Source organism: Vipera berus (genome assembly GCF_964194415.1).
Source record: "Vipera berus genome assembly, chromosome: Z".
NCBI lineage: Eukaryota > Metazoa > Chordata > Lepidosauria > Squamata > Viperidae > Vipera > Vipera berus.
The window spans coordinates 73,261,993-73,283,379 of NC_138205.1; the positions used below are offsets into that span (position 1 = coordinate 73,261,993).

At 36.2% G+C, this 21,387-nt stretch overlaps 1 protein-coding gene across 1 annotated transcript; it reads left to right on the forward strand.

The window, feature by feature from the left end:
* The first annotated feature begins 565 nt into the window (after positions 1 to 565).
* HERPUD2 (HERPUD family member 2) lies at positions 566 to 20,821 on the forward strand. Its single transcript, XM_081344145.1, has 8 exons — positions 566 to 1,011; positions 4,293 to 4,370; positions 7,782 to 7,895; positions 8,593 to 8,744; positions 14,345 to 14,464; positions 15,903 to 16,226; positions 20,028 to 20,142; positions 20,509 to 20,821. The coding sequence occupies exons 1-8, from the start codon at positions 865 to 867 to the stop codon at positions 20,665 to 20,667; spliced, it is 1,209 nt and encodes a 402-aa protein (XP_081200271.1). The 5' UTR covers positions 566 to 864; the 3' UTR covers positions 20,668 to 20,821.
* Positions 20,822 to 21,387: the final 566 nt, after the last annotated feature.

Below are 21,387 nucleotides of genomic sequence, written 5' to 3' on the forward strand. Positions count from 1 at the left end.
ATAAGGGGATTGGTCCCAGGTATACCTGGCTAGGTATATAAGAGGGGCTAATAGCCCTTTGTCTTCAGTCATGTGTTAACTACAATAAAGGTCTATTGTGCTGAGTCCTGTTGTCCGGAATCGTCCATGCGGTCCAGAACCCACTACATAATACTCGCTGTGTCCTTGGGCAAACTACTGCCAAATATAAAATGACGTTTTATTTCCTATGGTTTTGTTTGCTCGTTGCTTTTTCTCCTTTACGGCTCGTTTTTCTTGTTGCCTGTCGTTGGCTCCAGGTGTCGGTCTTCTGGCTTCCGCAGCTCCAAATTTACGAGGCATAGTCGAACACAACAATACGGGAAAGCTTCATTTCCCGAGGGCTTTTTTTGTGACTCGGAGGACTCGAACCGCATAAGCAGGAACCACAACCTCTCACTGTCAGCTTTTTCCTTTTTCCTTCGTCTGTTCCGGACGCCGAACAGAACCGCTGCGCCACAGTGCCCCCTGGTGTCCACGGGGTAGAGCAGCAACAACCTCCGCCGCTGCCGTGCCGCGCTCTGGCCAGGCGGGGCGGTTGGTTGTCTTCCCTGACTCCATTTTAGGCTCGCTCTGGCCTAGGAGGGGTGTTGGGTGAGCGGCTGTTTGCGGGGCAGCAGCGGGCTACGTCAAAGCCGGTCCGGGGCTTGGGCCTTGTTGCGCGTGGCCGCTGTATGACGCTACCTTCCTGCCTCCTGAGGCCTGGGTCGTGCTGAGCTGAGGAGGAAACAGCAGCTCCCAGTGGACAGAAATGGGCGCTGGGAGCCGCGCGGCCACTCCCGTTTCTGGAAGGCGCTTCTCCTCTGGTTCCTGAGCCTGATTGCCCGTAGACAGCCGCCGGCCCCGATGGAGACCCCCGTAGCGGGGGCGCCCGTCACCCTCATCATCAAAGCGCCCAACCAGAATTATATTGACCAGACCATCAGCTGCTACCTGGACTGGACCGTCGGAAGACTGAAATGCCACCTCTCCAAGGTGTACCCCAGTAAGCCGGTGAGCCCCTCGCCTTTCTTTTAGCTCCTCCTGAGTCCCCGGACGGAGCAGAATAGTCGGTGGGGTTCAGGAGATGCCGACCGAGAAAAGCTGTTGCGTGGAAGCAGAACGCTTTATTTTTTGCTTTTGGGCTTGCTGTAGTTATGCGTTGAAAGGAGTCTGGTATTCTAAAATGGAGCTTTTCACATGGTCTCTGTATTCGAGCAAGCTTTGTCTGCTACATTTCCGGGTTTTAAGTTATACAATAGTCAGAAATAAAAGCATGGTATCCCAAGGGACCTCAATGCCATTTTTTAAGCTACCTCATCTACCTGCTCTTTCCCAAGCAATGATGTGAGACCTTGTCTTAGTGTTAACAACTAGGCCTTTCCTCCCTCATTCCCCAAACCAAAATCTCACTTTTCCAAAGTGAACTCCAGTAAGACTGTGTTTTTTCATTCAGTATCCAACAATAGGCTCACTTGTTGCTCATTTTCTCTTCCATGAGCCCAAGTAGGCAGTCCAGATGTTGCTCACTTCTCTTTTCTTAATCACTAGATTACAAATACATCAATTTTGAATGCATATTGTCTCCTAATAATGCAGTTTCCATTACTGGAATTTCAAGAAAATCATTTCTATCCAAAATATACATACTAAGTCACAGATATAATACAACTTTGTGTAATAAAGGAAATAACTACGGTAATCAGAAACTTGACTACGATGTCTGCAGAAGCAAACCCACGTTTTCCAGTAATTATACAAACTGCAAAATAACCCCAAACTTCTAGATAGTTATGTCTAAAAGTATTTGCTGTAATTAATCCTCCAAATCAGACATGTAAAACTCGTGACGTCACATGATGTTGCAAGACGTATCGGGGCTATTTTGCCATTGATGGCAATGGGGTGGGCGTGGCTTCTGGATGACACGTCCAGCCTGCGGGCTGGTAGTTTGACACCCCTACTCTAAATGGTACTGGGTGAGCCACCAGCTTTGTAACTTATCATCCTACTTAGATACTTAGTTGCAAACTTTGTTATTTTTCAAAAATCTTGTTATCATAAGAGCTTTAGCTTGTTCAGTGGTGTCATGTTGTGTTGTCATCCTGAGCTTTTTTATTTTTATTTATTTTAATTCCATTTATATCCCGCCCTTCTCCGAAGACTCAGGGCGGCTTACAAGCTTAGCAGTAGCCTTCATTCTATGTATATGCCTGCTTATTAGGGCTTTCACACACACCCCAAGCGGCATTATTACAAAGTCAGCTTAATTGCCCCCAACAATCTGGGTCCTCATTTTACCTATCTCGGAAGGATGGAAGGCTGAGTCAACCTTCATGTTCAAATCATATACATATCTCCAAGAAGGTGATCATCACAGTTCTAGTTAATTACACTATTGTTATTGTTATTATTGTTTCCATCCTGACATTTGTTTAGCCATGAACTCATTTTTTGTGGCCTAAAAAATCAGTATGTTTTTGTTTCCATCTTTAGAGCTGTGCAGTATTTTGAGATTGAATCTCCAAAAGGAGATCTTAATAAACAGCTCTGCCTCTTCCTGGGATTGCATAACCACTAGTCACATGATCCCAGGGGAAAAAAATACTGTTTAGATATGGGGCTGTTTGCACTTGTGTTGCTCTGAAATAACTTTTGGAGATTGACTCCAACTACTGTACGGTCATGGCTCCACCACCTGCTTGTTTTTGCAAATGACTGAAGTAAATAACCACTTTCTTTTAAAGATGAGTCTCTTCCTTTTCATAATACTGGGGTGAACACAATTGTCTGACCACTCTCTATCTCTTGATTCACTTTATTCAAGATACTATATAGCTCAGGAAAATACAAGGTGCTCTTGATTTTTCTGCAACTGTTCTTTGCATCAGCTAGAGTCTAGACAATAGATGCTTGTATTTCTCGCTGAAGGTCTTTATAGACTGTGTTTGAGCAAACTATGTTTTTTGCCACATAACATTTTAAATAGATGAAAATTCATTTCCAGGACCTCGCATGCACTTTCTTGCAGTTGTACATGCAGTTCAAAGAAATCAAGCTTGCTGACAGAGTGTAGTGATGTTTTGAAATTATTTATGAAAATGAAGCCTGATTTTTCCCCCCTGGGTTGTTCTGTTTGAATTAAAGTAATCAGTATTTACTGGTAACAAATATGATTACTGTTTTGTAGAATACACTCTGAAATATTATAACTAACAAGAAAGTTTAAGAATGGTTTGCTTAAATAGACAGTAAATGAAAGAAAAGTAAAAAAAAGCTTTGTATTTTTTTGTGGATTTTTTGTGTGTGTGTGCGCTTTCAAGTCAGTATTGGCTCCTGGCAACTACTAGTCGCTGCAGTTTACTTGGCAAAATTCTTAGAAGTGATTTGTCATTTTCTTGTACCTAGAAGCTAAAAGAGAGTGATTGGTCAAATGTCAATCTGAGTATCTGTCTAAAACAAGACTAGAACTTATATTCTACCAGTTTCCAACCTAGTACCTTATCATTCAGTGATATGCCTCCTGATTTTTGTTGAGAATTTATATATAGCATTCAGTGGATTTTCTGGGCCCCAGATTTTGTACACATTCTTTATATGGATTTGAGGTACATTGATTAAAAAATTGTTACATTATGATGCTCTATTTGGGCTAATTGAAGGCTACAAACTGACAGACATGAGAGTTTTTGTAGTCTGTAGATAAACATCTTCCCTTTGTGGTATGTTATTTAGAGAGAGTAAGGCTAGTCAAATATCACTTATTTTAGCAATAAATTTGAATCCCTTATTATAATCACAGAACACACTGATTGCTAGTGAAACTCACATTTAGAAGCTCTGAATCATATTAATATTCTATGTATGTCAGAATAAAGTTTAGTTTAAAAAAGCAATAGTTAAAAACTGGTTAAAACATAATGATAGTGTTGTGAGACAAAACAATTAGTTGTGATATTTTATTCTTATTTCCTTCTAATTTAGAAATACCAATATTTATAAATGACAATAGTCAAGAGATACCACACTTGACAAATAAATTACTTAAATGTATGTGCATTTTATTTATTAAAGCTTATTGGATGAACTATTCCATGGTTTGAAGTAATAAAAGTATTCTTGTGTATGTGTATTATCAATGTGCATGTAGATTGAAGGTTTAGACACCATTTACACATTTCAAATGTTAAATGTAAGAGAATGTTTAAATTAAACTATTAATCTACAAATATTGTTTGTAGTTCTAATATAATGCTTCTGGAAAAGATTAATTCTTCCTTTGTCACATCTCTTAGTCTACAAAGGATCAGAGATTGGTCTATTCTGGCAGGTTGCTTCCTGATCACCTGCAACTAAAAGATATTCTCAGAAAAGTAAGCTTTACTCAATTATTGTATTTTAAATAAACATTTTACTTTTTAAAATAATGAATTCTAAATACTGTTAAACTATGTATAAATTGTCACTACTGTAAATTGGAGCAATTTCAACGTTATGTGATGAATTACAGAAATGTAATGAAATATGCTGACTTTGTTTACAACCTGAATTGATTATCTGTTTTAGAAAATTATTGTGTTAATTATTGTATATTTCTAAGTGTACACATACATGAGGTTAGATATTTTATATATCATAAACATGAATGTTAAAGTTGTCATACTTCCTAACTAATTTATTGCATTGATTAGATCTATTGCTGCTCTAATTCCGAACAATTACAGTCTTTTCTAATAATCTCTCTCTGTAATTATTTATTGATAAAGAGGAGATTGAAACTGCTGACTTTTGCCAACAACAGTATATGTTTTGAAGAATTAGCAGTGATTAATGATGGTTCACTTGGACTGATGGAAAAAGAGAGAACCTGTTGACTGCCTGCTTTCTAGAGTGTTGGTGGAGTCAATAGGTTGCTATAGGTGGAGCCAAGGGGACTAGTATTCTACTAATCTTCTCTATTCCAGAGATACTAAAAGATACTAGAACAGTCCCTATGGAAAATAATATTTCTCATCTTACTGAGAGTCACATATGCAATCTGGTACAACAGCACAAGGTCATTTCCTGATAATGCGCTGAAGAGCAAAATCTAAATACTATGTTTTTAAAAATTGCTCAGAAAAAAGCAAACTCCAGATATTTATTTAAAATATAGTTTAGATACATAGATAGGTAGGTAAGTAGTAGGTAGGTAGAGAAGTGTTTGGATTTTGCTTAAGTAATTTTTGCTAGGACTAGCAAGTTATAATTATAAAGCAACACTATTTTCAAATAAAGGAATATAGAGAAGACAAACCCTAAATTAATTATTATGGTGGGATAAAAGTATTTTTTATTGAATCTACATTCCTGTATTCCCTATGATAAAAATCCATTGTTGACAAATGGTAATTTCTTAAAAAATTACTCTCAATATTTATTTGATACTGGATAAAGCAATTGGAAGATTGAGTATAAATTTAGGAACTGGGGTGATCCAGATATTAATATCATTTATTTTTCACATGTTTTTCTGATCCAGTGACTAAAGAGCCCCCGAGCCTCATTGTATACATCTCATTGCAAATCAGCTGAGATGTTCCTTGGTATAAAAATGAGAGTGGGGTCATACTCATAAACAGATCATTAGATACAGTCATGCTCGAAATTGTTGACACCCCAGAAATTTTTCCAGAAAATCAAGTATTTCTCACAGAAAAGTATTGCAGGAACACATGTTTTGCTATACACAGGTTTATTCCCTTTGTGTGTATTGGAACACAACAAAAAAGGAGGAAAAAAAGCAAATTGGACATAATGTCAAACAAAACTCCAAAAATGGGCCGGACAAAATTATTGGCACCCTTTCAAAATTGTGGGTAAACAAAATTGTTTCAAGCATGTGATGCTCCTTTAAACTCACCTTGGGCAAGTAACAGGTGTGGGCAATATAAAAATCACACCTGAAAGCAGATAAAAAGGAGAGAAGTTCACTTAGTCTTTGCATTGTGTGTCTGTGTGTGCCACACTAAGCATGGACAACAGAAAGAGGAGAAGAGAACTGTCTGAGGACTTGAGAACCAAAATTGTGGACAAATATCAACAATCTCAAGGAGCGAATCTCCTTGGTCGTGGACAGAAGAGAAAAATTGATGAAAGGTTGCAACGCAGGATAGTCCAGATGGTGGATAAGCAGCCCCAAACAAGTTCCAAAGGAATGCAAGCTGTCCTGCAGGCTCAGGGAGCATCAGTGTCGGCGCAAACTATCCGTCGACATTTAAATGAAATGAAACGCTATGGCAGGAGACCCAGGAGGCATAAAACATAAAAAGAGACATAAAAAAGCAAGATTACAGTTTGCTAAAATGTACTTGAGTAAGCCAAAATCCTTCTGGGAAAACGTCTTGTGGACAGATGAGACCAAGATAGAGCTTTTTGGTAAAGCACATCATTCTACTGTTTACCGAAAATGAAATGAGGCCTACAAAGAAAAGAACACAGTACCTACAGTGAAATGTGGTGGAGGTTCAATGATGTTTTGGGGTTGTTTTGCTGCCTCTGGCACTGGGTGCCTTGAATGTGTGCAAGGCATCATGAAATCTGAGGATTACCAAAGGATTTTGGGTCGCACTGTAGAGCCCAGTGTCAGAAAGCTGGGTTTGCGTCCGAGATCTTGGGTCTTCCAGCAGGACAATGACCCCAAACATACGTCAAAAAGCACCCAGAAATGGATGGCAAGAAAGCGCTGGAGAGTTCTGAAGTGGCCAGCAATGAGTCCAGATCTGAATCCCATTGAACACCTGTGGAGAGATCTTAAAATTGCTGTTGGGAAAAGGCGCCCTTCCAATAAGAGAGACCTGGAGCAGTTTGCAAAGGAAGAGTGGTCCAAAAATTCCGGGTGAGAGGTGTAAGAAGCTTATTGATGGTTATAGGAATCGACTGATTTCAGTTATTTTTTCCAAAGGGTGTGCAACCAAATATTAAGTTAAGGGTGCCAATAATTTTGTCCGGCCCGTTTTTGGAGTTTTGTTTGACATTATGTCCAATTTGCTTTTTTTCCTCCCTTTTTTTGTTGTGTTCCAATACATACAAAGGGAATAAACATGTGTATAGCAAAATATGTGTTCCTGCAATACTTTTCTGTGAGAAATACTTGATTTTCTGGAAAAATTTCTGGGGTGCCAACAATTTCGAGCATGACTGTATGTTTTTCTTGAACACTCAGGAAAATAAAATAGGGAATTATGATTTACATAAACACACATACAGACAGAAACTTTACTTCTTTTCTCCTTTCCTTCTTTCCTTCTCTTGCATTTGCTCACTTGTTCTGTGTTTTCTCTTTCTGATAAGGAAGAGAGCCAGCCAGCCAAGAGAGTACTGTATGTACTGGCCTACCCATTGCTGTGTGTGCTGGGCTACTCTTTGAAAACAAACATTGTTAGATCCTAGTTGGTTCATACAGATAATATAGCTGTAATGGTCATTATAAATCTGTCTACATTTGGTACTCATTGGCTGAATTAACTAGGTCAGGTTGTGACCTAGAAATTGTATTTCCATAATTTACAAACTTGACTTTATTTTTTAAATCAAAGTTTAATTTGTTCTGCGAATCCAGCACATTTTGTTATAGTCTATATACAAATGTAGAAAATGGGTTAATTCAGTAATCTGTTCAGTGTGTTGTTCAAACATACCTACTGTACTAATTATATGAACACTTACATTATGATTGGTATTGCTAGTCACCATGGATTTAATGTGAAAGTAGACAGCACTAAAAATACTCCCTTTTATTTTAGCAAGATGAATATCATATGGTTCATTTGGTATGTTCTTCACGGACACCCCCGAATTCCCCAAAACCTGATACTATTAGAGAAAGTCATGAGTCTTCAGCATCTAGCAACAGCTTGGTAAGTTATCTTTGTGTGAGATGTAATCATTTAAGTTCTATCAATAAATATATGCTGTTTCAATATATTCATTTCCCCTTATAATAGTGATAGTAGTGTTATAAGGAAGGGATTATATCAACTATTTTGGCAAATTTAGAGTATTAGTTTACTGATTAATTAAACAAGGAAGTATAATAAAAGATTCTTAGACTGACTTTTAGAACTGTGCTTTCTAAAAATCAAAAGAAAAATGTACAAGTATTATTCCCCATCCTTCCAAGAATATGTACAATTTTTGGAGATTTTTAATAGATAGTATTTTCCAAAGTATTTACAGATGTCATGGTCCAAATAGAGATGGCTCTGTAAAGGCTGACATTCACATGGCAATTATACTGTGAGTTCCTGGATTCATGATGAAGTTTTCTGATTCATAATTTGCTTATCTTTTACGGTATTGTTGGTGCTGGTAGAAAAGAAAAAAAAGTGTACTATTTTAGTCAGCAAAATATTATATTAATATTTTAAAAATGTATGCAATGCATAAATATGTTCTGGGGCAAGGTATAAAACTGGTATAAGATATAATAATTGGATTACTAATAGGAAGAAGCTAATGTCCAGTATAGAATATTAGACTAGTTTTCATAGTATTTTGAAGAACCAGCACTGAATGCTTTGCACATCTAATTCAAACTATTATCTGCATTTTAAGAGTTCAGAACATTTGGGATTATCATCTCATTCCCCATCTCAAGAAACTGTATATACAGCTGTCAGTAATTCTGAAGGTTTGCGACATCGCAACCTTGCACAGACACACAATAATCAAATGCAAAGCCATCCATTCTCATATATACTGCAGAGGTAAGTAGCATATAAATGATTTGAATGTTAGAGTTTCATTCAACATTTTATAGTGTAAGCAATATAGTTCACGGAACACTGAAAAGGTATTAAAAATAGTAAAGAAATTAAAAGGATAAGAAAAAAAATACCTGACTAAAACTAATGTACTATAATAGCATTCAATGTATCTCTGCCTGTCTTTTTATCCTTGCAAACTACTCTACCTTCACGTTAAAACATTGTACCGTGTTTTTTGTACCAATAGAACAGTATTTGTAGCTCAGGGTTAAATTGTGGAGTTCTTGATGCTCTCTGAGCTTGATGGTTTCCTTGCAGATGTTTTTCAAATTTCTCCCCTCCCTTACATTAACAACAATTTTGTTTCCCTTTACCTTGTACATTTTTCTTTTATATGATTTGTTTTGCTGTTTGATCCTCCTCTTTTCTATCTATAAGATGCAAATCTCTTATACACGGATAATTTTCAATGCACATTCCTTCAAAACCAATTAATTCTTTTTTTTTTATTGAAAAGTTTTAAGATACAATTTTCCTTTAAAAAACCCCCCTTCCCCCTCCCTCCTCCCCCCCTACCTCCCCCCCTCCCCCCCTCCCTCCTCCCCCCCACCTCCCCCCCTCCCCCCCTCCCCCCCTCGACTTCCCAGAGCTAAATACAAGGTATATATATAAAAAAAAAGCAAACATAGACAACCATATACTAACAACTATAAATTCTAAAATCCATCACTCTCTAGCTTATATAGGATAAAACAAACCTTAGCAATATTAAATATATATAAAAGACTAAAATAAAAAAAAGGAAAAAAAACCCCAAGATAGAAAGAGAAAAAGAAAAAGAAAAAAAAAGGAAAAAAGAGTTATTCAAATACTACATAATACTTCTCAACCCTATACTTATCCTAAATAGACTCCATCCATTTTGTCCATTCCATGATATAACGTTCTTACAGATAATCTTTCAAATTAACCAAAATCTTCGCCACCTCAACCAAATCAGAAAACTTTAAAGTCAAGTCTTCTATAATCGGCCGTTCCTCTTCCAATGCCACATCTATAATTATTCCAAACAAAAAAAAAAAAGATTGCGAACAAAACTTTAACCTCCATTTGAGAATCTTCTGTATATTCCACCAAACTTTCCAAAAAACGCTCACCCTTTCCACAAAACCACCACATATAAAATTATATTGCGTCTACACCCAAACCTTTTCCCACCTCCCATACTTGACTATAAATACGTCGTAGAAATTCCATAGACTTCTGCAAATCCTACTATTTTCTCTTCTTAGATCGTTTTGCAGCAGCACGCGTCACCCTCTGTTCTATAGAATCATCCGACGAGGTTATATCTTGATCTCCTCCAACACCGTTGTCTTCTATCTGACCATCTTCGGCCTCTTGAATTAATTCTATATATTATCTCACATCGATCATACCCACTTCTTCCAGTGCATGCAAATTCTGTGTTTCTCCTGACATATCCAAATTTCATTTCTATTTAACAAAGTGGGGACAACATTGTTCTACATTCATTTTGCCATTCATAGTTAATCATATATAAACCACTGTCTTTCTCCTTGGATGTGTAACTTGCTATTTTCACTTCATTTTTCTGGTTGCATGCAATTATCTTAATCTTTGATTGTTAATTTTCTAGTTGCATCATACTGCAAAGCATTCAGATTTTCTGCCAATACATAAAAACATACAAAAAGTACATTCATATTTCTAGCCAATATAGTTCTAATGTTAGCACAACCATCCCGTGTTTGTTTATTTATATGCAGATAATCCTCGACCTATGACTACAACTGAACCAAAAATGTATGTTGTTAAGCAAGATAGTTATTAAATAAATGTTGCCTCATTTTGCAACCTTTCTTGCCATAGTTGTTAAATGAATAATCAATTTTTTAATTTATTAACATGGTTGTTAAGTGAATCTAGCTTCCCTATTGACCTTGCCTGTCAGAAGGTCGCAAAGGTGATCACATGATCCTAGGACACAGCACCGTCATAAATACATGACATTTTGCCAATCATCCGAATTTTGAATATGTAACTAAGTGTGAAAAATGTTCATAAGTCACTTTTCAGTGTCATTGTAATTTTAAATGGTCACTAAATGAATGGATTTAGAAGATTACCTGTATTATATGATATCTCTAAATCTTTATGCTTTCTTTTAATTGTTACACATTTTTTAGAGATCTAAAAAACCTCATTGCACATCCTATAACTTGTATAAAACTATATTGACCTTCCCTAATTTGGTTCATTGTCACATTTTGTACTGTCAGTCAAAATTCTGCCAGATTCTTTCTCAGGCTCACTTAACGAAGTAATTACCTTATACATTTTGCACTCACACGTGATATCTTTCACCTTGTATTGCAGAACAATAATGATATTGTTCCAATAATCCAGAACAGATACTCTTATTTCTTATTTAACACATTAAATGAATTGGCTTTGCCATTCTTTAAACTAATGAACATGTGAATATTTTAACATTTGGTCATCTGTACTAGCTATACTGCAGTTTTACTATTTTTCAATATATTCATGTATTTATGGCTTCCTTTTCATAATTTTTAAAGAAGATTCTGGTAGTTACAGCATTAGTTTCAGTTCCACTCTTCAACATAATTGTGTCATTTCCATTCAAATATCTAAAATATTCTCTCCTTTAGTTATTTATAAATACTTTCATCATTTTTTATTCCTTTTATTCTATTGGAAGCTTATCCTGTGCACTCATTTCCAATGCAGTTTTATATCTTAATTGCTCTGCATTTTCCAGGCCTCTTTTTGTCTTTTTAAATTATTATTATACATTATTATTATAGGACCTAGATAATAGCAATTCATACTCTCTAGAATGTGTTTTGGTTATTTCATAAGTAAGTGTACACCATCACCTTTCTGCATGCATTTATCTTGGTACCTCACAAGATCATATAATTTTTATTCCAATCTATTTCTTTTTAGTTTTGTAGATTCATAGTCTGCTTTTCTTTCATTCTTTTCAGATGATAATTTATGCTTTTTATAATTTAATTACTCTGATATTCCAAGTTACAATCTTCTATGCATTGTGACTGGATGGGTTCATAGATATTGACCTCTGCTACCCAATGCTCTGGTAATTGAAAAGTTTTGTATTAATTCTTTTTAGTAAACTACAAAAGGCACAGACTAGAGTACCAGCTGTCTATGCCAGAGGTCCCCAACCTGTGGGCTGCAGCCCACTACTGGGCTGTGGCCTATTCGCAACTGGGCTGTGTGAGTGGTGGGCTGGCATGCGCAAATGCAGCCCAACTCATGCGAGCAGTTGGTGCTGGCGCTTACAGCCCCACTTGTGTGAGCAGTGGGTTCTGGCATTCTTAGCCCCATTTGTGCACGTGCCCATTGCTCCTTCCCCCCACCGGATTACCAACCCAGAAAGGTTGGAGAACGCTGATCTATGCTACATGCAATCTTCTCTGCTAATAATAATAATAGGCAATTAGGACACATTTTGACCAATACATCACAAGTGCAATCAAAGCCCAGTTTTACTCCAAGCATCTTCATGGTACTCCATGCAAGCTAGCATTCTCTAATTTAGAAAATACCTTGTCTGTGTCCAACCCTGAAGTATATTAAAAACTGAGGTTGTTATAAAATCTGTTTTGACACTAAAATAATTACAATTTTAATGTTTTCTTTGCAAAAAATCAATTTGTCTCCTTATAACACATATTCTTCCACTTCTACAGAAGATCTAAGGAGTCCAAATAGATTTTTAGGGTTAATATTTTTTCTCCCAACTATTTTTAAATAACCATTACTATTGGTTCTCTCTTCTTATTACTAATATTTTTACATCTTCTCAATCTGAATACACAGAGAATTACCAAGGTCTTTTGTGACACCTTGCAGCCAACTTTCTTCTGAGATGTAATTCTGGTATGATGCAATATGGTTGCATCAATTTGTATTTCTTTGAATCCTGTTGTTGCCTTTAAAAATATGTATAGCATTTTCATTGTAAAATTTGCCATTTCTGGACAGAACATCAGCCTATATAATTGAAACTGAAGTAATGAATAAGTAAATAAAAACCAAGTAACAGTAATGACAACTGTTATTTTAGCATTTTCTCTTTCTATCTAAATCATGCTCTTTGTTAGGTAAAACATCATATCTGCAAGCCTTGTTACATTTTTAATGTAATAGAACACAATTTGTGCTAAGTTATTCTGTTAAGGTGTTTTATTTTCTTGAAAGCATAATATAAGTTGTTATACATACTTTTTGGGGTAAAGTATTATAATGGACGCGGTGGCTCAGTGGGTTAGGACGCTGAGCTTGTCGATCAGAAGTTCGGCAGTTTGGCGGGTCGAATCCCAAGTGCCGCGTAACAGAGTGAGCGCCTGTTAGTCGTCCCAGCTTCTGCCAACCTAGCAGTTCGAAAGCATGTAAAAATGCAAGTAGAAAAATAGGGACCGCTCCGGTGGGAAGGTAACAGCGTTCCGTGCGCCTTTGGCATCTAGTCATGCTGGCCACATGACCACGGAGACGTCCTCAGACAAGCGCTGGCTCTTCGGCTTTGAAACGGAGATGAGCACCGGCCCCTAGAGTCGGAAACGACTAGCATGCATGTGCGGTGGAACCTTTACCTTTACCTTTTTATTATTATAATAAAAACCTGTTCCCAGGTTATTTACATTACAGCCATGTTACTTATTTATTTAATCTAAATAGCTTTCAAATATCAGAAAGGTGACTTTCAAATATCAGAAAGGTGACCTTGTTTGCCTCCTAGCTTTCAAATTAAAACATGACATTTCTAGAAAAGGTGGAGGAAGAAGGGGGAAAAAAGGTTTAGCCATCACTTCTTAAAGCAACACTTGAAGATTTTAGTATGAAGAGTTTGGTGAATATGCCAGCATTTTACCTTCCAGAATTTACATTGACTTTTCTATAGAAAGAAATGGGTAAATCACCTTTTGTTTTGGAGACTGATTTAGGACACATTAAAAATTGTGATAGTATTCAGTTGTTTTGAATTCATTGCAGTCTTCTATATGTTTGCCAAACACTTGATATTAATTTTTTAAATTATAAACCATGGGGGATAATGACATTATATTATTTTAATATCTCTTTGTTCTTTTTATGCTTTTCTATGTAAGAAGTATCCTAAAATAAGACTGGAGTTTATATTTATTTTTAGAGGAAATGTGATGAATCAATTATTGTTCTGTTTTTATTGTATGTTTTATCAGTTTTGAACTACTTTAAATTCTTTGATAGAGACATATACATTTTGTAAACAATAAATACTCGTGGACTTCAACTCCCAGAATTTCTGAGCCAGCTGGTTCAGGAATTCTGGGAGTTTTGAAGTCCACGAGACATAAAAGAGCCAAGGTTGCCTACCCCTGGCCTACCCAGATCTGGGCTTAAAAAATCCCAAAGGAAAACAAAGAGATATGGAAATGCTTACTTTTTGTGCTATCTGAAGTTCTGCAGATCATATATGTTATCTATATGTACCTCTGTTATATAAAACAGAGACGTATAATTAAACTTCAGTGTGTTTCTAACAGTGTAGATAATCAGTTTCCTGGGCAAGGAATATCAACTGGGTTTCCAGTATATCCTACTTTCAGCCCTCTACAGATGTTATGGTGGCAACAGTTGTATGCACGTCAGTATTATATGCAATAGTAAGTACATGATTTTAATTAGTACTAAGATGGAAGATTGATAATTAAAGACTAGATTGATTTTTTTGTAGATTAGTTTTAACAAACCAATTCTGAAATAAAAATACAGCTTTGTTAAAAATTTTACTATTGATTATTTAAGAGTAGCTTTATTTTTGTTTTAGTGGCTGATTCAGAGATATGCTTTATTATGGAGAAAAGTTATTACAAATTGAAATTTTCCATCCTCCTAGACTGTATTTGGGAAGAATTTTATTAGAAAAGCAGGAGAACATGTCAAGATACAATTCTGTATTTCCAGTTTCTTTTTATGTAAAGGTCTTTCTTAGCTGCATATTTGTGTCATTGGGGAAATCACTTTACTATACATGCTTGAAATTTATCATATATAGTGGCATGATTAATCTTATTCATGACAATTCAATGAGATTGAAGAAAAATTAAGGATAGTTTTTATTTGTGAAGTATGTACTACTAATTACTAATAAACCCAAACTTCTAAGATTTTTTTTCACACATACTGCTTTTTCACACATACTGTGTTTCCTCAAAAATAGGACCTACCACAAAAATAAGCTCTAGCTTGATTTTTGGGGGTGGGTCTAATATAAGCGCTACCTCAAAATAAGCCCTTGTTTTGGGGCAAAGTACCTACATCTAAAAATCAAGCTAGGGTGGGGTGGAAGGGTGGAGCTGTTCCACATGCCCTGAGCTGCTTACCATTGCAGCCAGACCTCCCATGAATTGACACCTGCCTTGCCGTCCCATTTCTTCTGTGGCTGCTTGCCACCACCCATGTGTGTTGCCCCCGCCCTCCATTTTGCCCTCAGAAGCCTTCAGGAAATGCCTCTGCAGCTGAGAATGGAGCTCTGGATTGATGTGTGCGGTGTCCCCTGGCCTGAATTTAGCCATCAGAGGCCTTCCGGAAAGGCCTCTGCAGGCAAGAACTGAGCTACAGATTGAATTCTCACTTCGACTCCCTCATATCCTTGCACATTCCTTATACCCCTCTGTGCTCTCCTGAATCTCATCATACCTCACTCATATCCTTAAATACCCTCCCTAACCCTGTCTACGCCTCCCTCACACCCCAATGTACCTTCTCTGATCCTTGCTGCATCTTGATCCAAATAAGTCTTCATTACTTAGTGGTGAAAATTCTGGTTCCAAATGCCATTATAAGTTGAGGACTGTACAATTGAGGACATTTACCTGTTCATAATTTCAGTGTTTCAAGCTGACTCTTAATTTCAAAATGCCTATTTCCGTTACCAGTGCGAGGGAATCTTTTTTCCCTTCCTTAGTTCATTCCGAGGAGAGGGGTGCCCTTCTCACAGCAGCTGATTTAAATACCATGATGAGATTCTTTTGTTGCATATTATAAGTAGCTAACTAATATGCCTTACTTTTGAGAAGCTATTCATTAATTCTGTTACAGTCAAGCTGCAGTTTCAGCACAGGCAACCCTCAGTCCTGATTCTACCAATCCTCCAGTTCCGGAGCCCTCAAGTTCTGATCATGTTCCTGCAAATGAAGCCCCAGCACCTCCAAATATAGCTCCACAGGAGAACAGACCTATAAATCAAAATGTGCAAATGAATGCTCAAGGAGGCCCAGTCATAAATGAAGAGGACTTCAATAGAGATTGGCTGGACTGGATATACACATTCTCCAGAGCTGCTATTCTCCTTAGTATTGTATATTTCTATTCATCCTTCAGTCGCTTTGTTATGGTGATGGGAGCTATGTTATTAGTTTACTTGTAAGTAAATATGATATATTTATATAGTACATAATTTTGTTAATTTAAATTTGAGAAACTGGAAAAGTTTATACATTATATATTTTGTTGTGAACTTCATCAGTTTGCACTCCCTAGCACTCACTTAGAAAACAGATACATGGATTAATCTGCAGTTTTTTTAAAAAAAATATTCTGTTACACAAGCAACTTACTATTTTAAGAAGATGGTATAAATGCTAGAGTTATTTTTTTACATGGTCTACCTATTTGGAGTACTTACTAGTATAGCACAATCACCTGCATTTAAAACATCTCTAAGATTGCTTTAGGAAAATCTGCATCTCAATGCACCCTCTCTTCCTGGATAATTGTATATTTAAAAAGATGGCTGTCCTGTTAGCAAAAGTTAGCAATAATTATCTAGAAAAGAGGATATATTTTTGCTATTGTATCTGAATCATTTCTAACTTGTGATTATTCTGCGTAGCAGATGACATCCTTTCTAACTATTCTGTAATACTAGAATCTGTAAAAATAATTGCAAATTTAAATATGAAAAAGAACCCTGAAAAGACTATATGAACACTTAGGTTTACAATGCATTTCTGAAATTTTAAGAAGCTAATGGGAATATCTGTCTTAAAACAGAAATGGATCAGGAACAGAATAAAAACTATTATATCCATCATTATATCAAATTAATTCTTCCAGTAACACTTATTTACTAATGGAAAGACAAACCATTAGAGTCTGAGGGATGAATAGTTTGCCTACATTTATCCAGTGAGCTCATAACTGAGATGAGAATTCTGGTGCTTTACATTAGAAAATCCATAGACTGAATTCAGAAGGATCTCCTTGATCTTAATCCCAAAGTGTACATAATTGTCAAGCATTCAGCTAGTTATATAATTTTGTTTTAAAGTTTATTTCTATTTAGTATCTTAAATACTTATTTTAAAAATATATAAAATTTGTGTGATGGAATGTACCTCTGCAGGAGCAATGGGGGAGAGTTTTGGTAACACAGTTTTTTCAAAGGAAGGCCTGAATTAAGAGGCTGTGCAGATCCAAACTGGATGGGGTGGTGGAAGAGGTTCAGGATAGCCACAGTCTAGAATCTCTCAAGATACTCCTAATAGGTTAAGACAGTTACAGCTTTAGTTTGATAAGACTCTATCTTTTAGGTGTTAGCAATTAAAGGATTGAACTCAATTGGATTTTGCTTGGACCTGATAGTTCAGTGTATTTTTACATATTTATATGTTACTGGACAAACTATTGACCTATTAGGTTATTATTTCAGAGATATTTCCTTACCTAAACAGAGAATCAGAATGACAACAGATGGACAAAAATCAGTGGCAGAGCAACATCTGTCTTCCTGTTGGCTTCCCCATTGAATTTTTTTGTGGGAAACTGGCAGTGAGTGTTGGACATCTTTCTCCTCTCCTCTCCTCTCCTCTCCTCTCCTCTCCTCTCCTCTCCTCTCCTCTCCTCTCCTCTCCTCTCCTCTCCTCTCCTCTCCTCTCCTCTCCTCACTTTATTTTGTTAAAAGTTTATGATGTTTAGTACAGTCATTTGTTTGATTTAAATACTGCCTTTCCTTCAGGAATTCCCTTTCCCAATTTCCTTACAACAACCCTGTGAAGAGAATGATTATCTCAAAATCATCAACTGAATTTCCATAACCAAAGCAGATCTAGGTCTCCCTAGTCCTATTCCAGCACCATCATCCTATTAGCTCAAGATCCGATCCTATTAGCTCAAGATCATATCCAACACATGGACAAATGGCAAATAGCTCACAACTGGAAATGGATGTTGTATCTTTTACAGTGTAAAACCACTGTAAAATATAAATTTAATTATATTTAGATTCGCTGAAATCTTCTGAAATGTTAGTTTACAGTAAATTTTAATCCATTGTTCAGTAAATACAAATATTTTTCATTTGTGAAAGCTGATAATAAGTAACACTTATAATATTTACAGTGAATTGTCATGAGATCTTCTAAATTAAAGCAGAGTATAAGGGTGAAGGTTTGTTCTCCGAGCTTGTGGGTTTCGTTACCAGGCTAAGTAATATCTTCAGCAGAGTTTAGGGGATGTCAATGTCAGTATATATACTATTTGTCAGTGTGTGTGTTTGTGTGTGTGTTCTTCTGTATATGTACACACACACACACACACACACACACCACTGACACTGACATCCCCTAAACTCCGCTGAAGATGTTACTTAGCCTGGTAACAAAACGTTCAGAAACCAACCCACAAGCACGGAGAATGAACCTTTACCCTTATCATACACCCGAGCTACAGATATTTATCACCATTGCAAAATAGAGTGTTAGTGCTTGTACATGTTCATTTTATATGTTATGTTGTTGTTGTTAGCTGCGAAGTCGTGTCCGACCCATCGCGACCCTATGGACAACATTCCTCCAGGCCTTCCTGTCCTCTACCATCTTCTGGAGTCCATTTAAGCTCACGCCTACTGCTTCAGTGACTCCATCCAGCCACCTCATTCTCTGTCGTCCCGTTCTTCTATTGCCCTCGATCTTTCCCAGCATTAGGCTCTTCTCCAGTGAGTCCTTCCTTCTCATTAGGTGGCCAAAGTATTTGAGTTTTAGCTTCAGGATCTGGCCTTCTAAAGAGCAGTCAGGATTGATCTCCTCTAGGACTGACCGGTTTGATCGCCTTGCAGTCCAAGGGACTCGCAGGAGTCTTCTCCAGCACCATAGTTCAAAGGCCTCAATTCTTTGGCGCTCAGCCTTTCTTATGGTCCAACTTTCACAGCCATACATTGCAACTGGGAAGACCATAGCCTTGACTATACGCACTTTTGTTGACAGGGTGATGTCTCTGCTTTTTAGTGTGCTGTCTAGATTTGCCATGGCTTTCCTCCCAAGGAGCAAGCGTCTTTTAATTTCTTGGCTACAGTCCCCATCTGCAGTGATCTTGGAGCCCAGGAAAATAAAATCTGTCACTACCTCCATTTCTTCCCCATCTATTTGCCAGGAATTGAGAGGGCCAGATGCCATGATCTTGGTTTTCTTAATGTTAAGTTTCAACCCAAGTTTTGCACTCTCTTTCTTCACCTGCAACAAGAGGCTCTTTAGTTCTTCACTTTCTGCCATTATAGTGGTATCATCTGCGTATCTTAGGTTGTTGATATTTCTTCCGGCAATCTTAATTCCAACTTTTGATTCATCTAGCCCTGCCTTTCTCATGATGTGCTCTGCATATAAGTTAAATAGGCAGGGCGACAGTATACAGCCTTGCCGGACTCCTTTCCCAATTTTGAACCAATCAGTGGTTCCGTGTCCAGTTCTCACTGTTGCTTCTTGACCCGCATATAGGTTTCTCAAGAGACAAATAAGATGGTCTGGTACTCCCATCTCTTTAAGAACTTGCCACAGTTTGTTATGATCCACACAATCAAAGGCTTTAGCATAGTCAATGAAGCAGAAGTAGATGTTTTTCTGGAACTCTCTAGCTTTCTCCATGATCCAGCGTATGTTGGCAATTTGATCTCTAGTTGCTCTGCCTCTTCGAAATCCTGCCTGTACTTCTGTACATATAACTTATATGTTATATGTACTCAAAAATATATACTTGAATGATTTCAACTATACACCATGAAATTACATCCAATACATTTAATTGCATTCAAAATATGTATGTTTCATGATGATGGGGAAGAATGAGTTAGATGATATTAGTCTTAACAGATTATTATTTGTTGCTTTTTATTATTTGCTGATCTAAATGTTTTATTTCCTCTTAGTAATTTTCTCACTGTCTTTTATAAAGGCACCAAGCTGGATGGTTCCCATTCAGACAAGAAGGATTCCAACAGCCTGCAGCAAACAATGCAGATATAAACCATGATGGTCAAAATGTAAATAATGCTGGTCTTGAAGAAATGGTAAGGAGATAAGTTGAACAACACAACTACTTTTAAATTTAAGAATTATTATTTTATGAAAGTTTAACTCTAAATTTAAGAAATAAAAAAATGATTTTATGCATGCTTAATAGGGAATAAATGTGGTTAAAATCAGAGCTGAATAAATTTATATTACATTCCAATGTTTGATTATTCTTTATGATTTAATAAACACAGTGTTGATTTCTCTATACTTTATCAAATTTGCCAAGAGGAATACATTGTGTTTTGGTATCTAGATAGGAAGAAGAACGCATATTTTCCAAGAAACTGCAGATTACAATAATTCTGTTAATACAAATTACATTAAAATGATTAACACTTAGTATTTTTTTATATGTTAAGGAACGTCTCATGGATGAAGGTATTGAAGAAGATAGCGGTGAAGACATTGGTGATGTCAATGCAGAACAGAATCCTGGATTTATGTCTTCTGCATGGTCTTTCATTACCACTTTCTTTACATCTCTTATTCCTGAAGGACCTCCACAAGTTGGCAACTAAGCAAAGAGGAACTATTAATAGAGCATGGAAGTTGACTCTGGGAGAGTGGTATTTTAAATATAATGCAATTGCTATATATATATATATATATATATATATATATATATATATATATATATATATATATATATATATATATATATATATATATATATATATATATATATATATATATATATATATATATATATATATATACACACACACACATATATATATACACAATTTTATACATACATATATACATACAGTATAAAAATATTCTGATTGTGCTGTACAAACGTGATTTTTTTTCTTTCAGCTTTCTCATGCTAATGAATATTTTAAGCAGAAATGGAGTAGTAGATTTTAGAATTATTTTTTGTTAAGAAAAATGTAAAAATTGATTTTCATGTTTTTGTTTTAATTGTATTAACACAGGGTAGGAACCTGTAACTGTTGTGAAATCCCTTTTCTTCAAAAAGTTATTAAATTACCGGTACTGATCTTACCAATAATATTAGAAATAAGCTCCTTTATAGTAAAAAAAAACAACCCCAAAACCTGTGTTGGAATCTTTGTTGTTTTTTTAAAAAAAATTGTGTATAAAAATGTATTATAAATGTAGAAATGGCTTACAATTTTTAGCAATAGCCCTGCCAACAGTATGTTCTCTAGTTTTTCCCACTCACCTCATGATACCAATAATAAAACAATATTTTGAAGATAATAGATAATAAT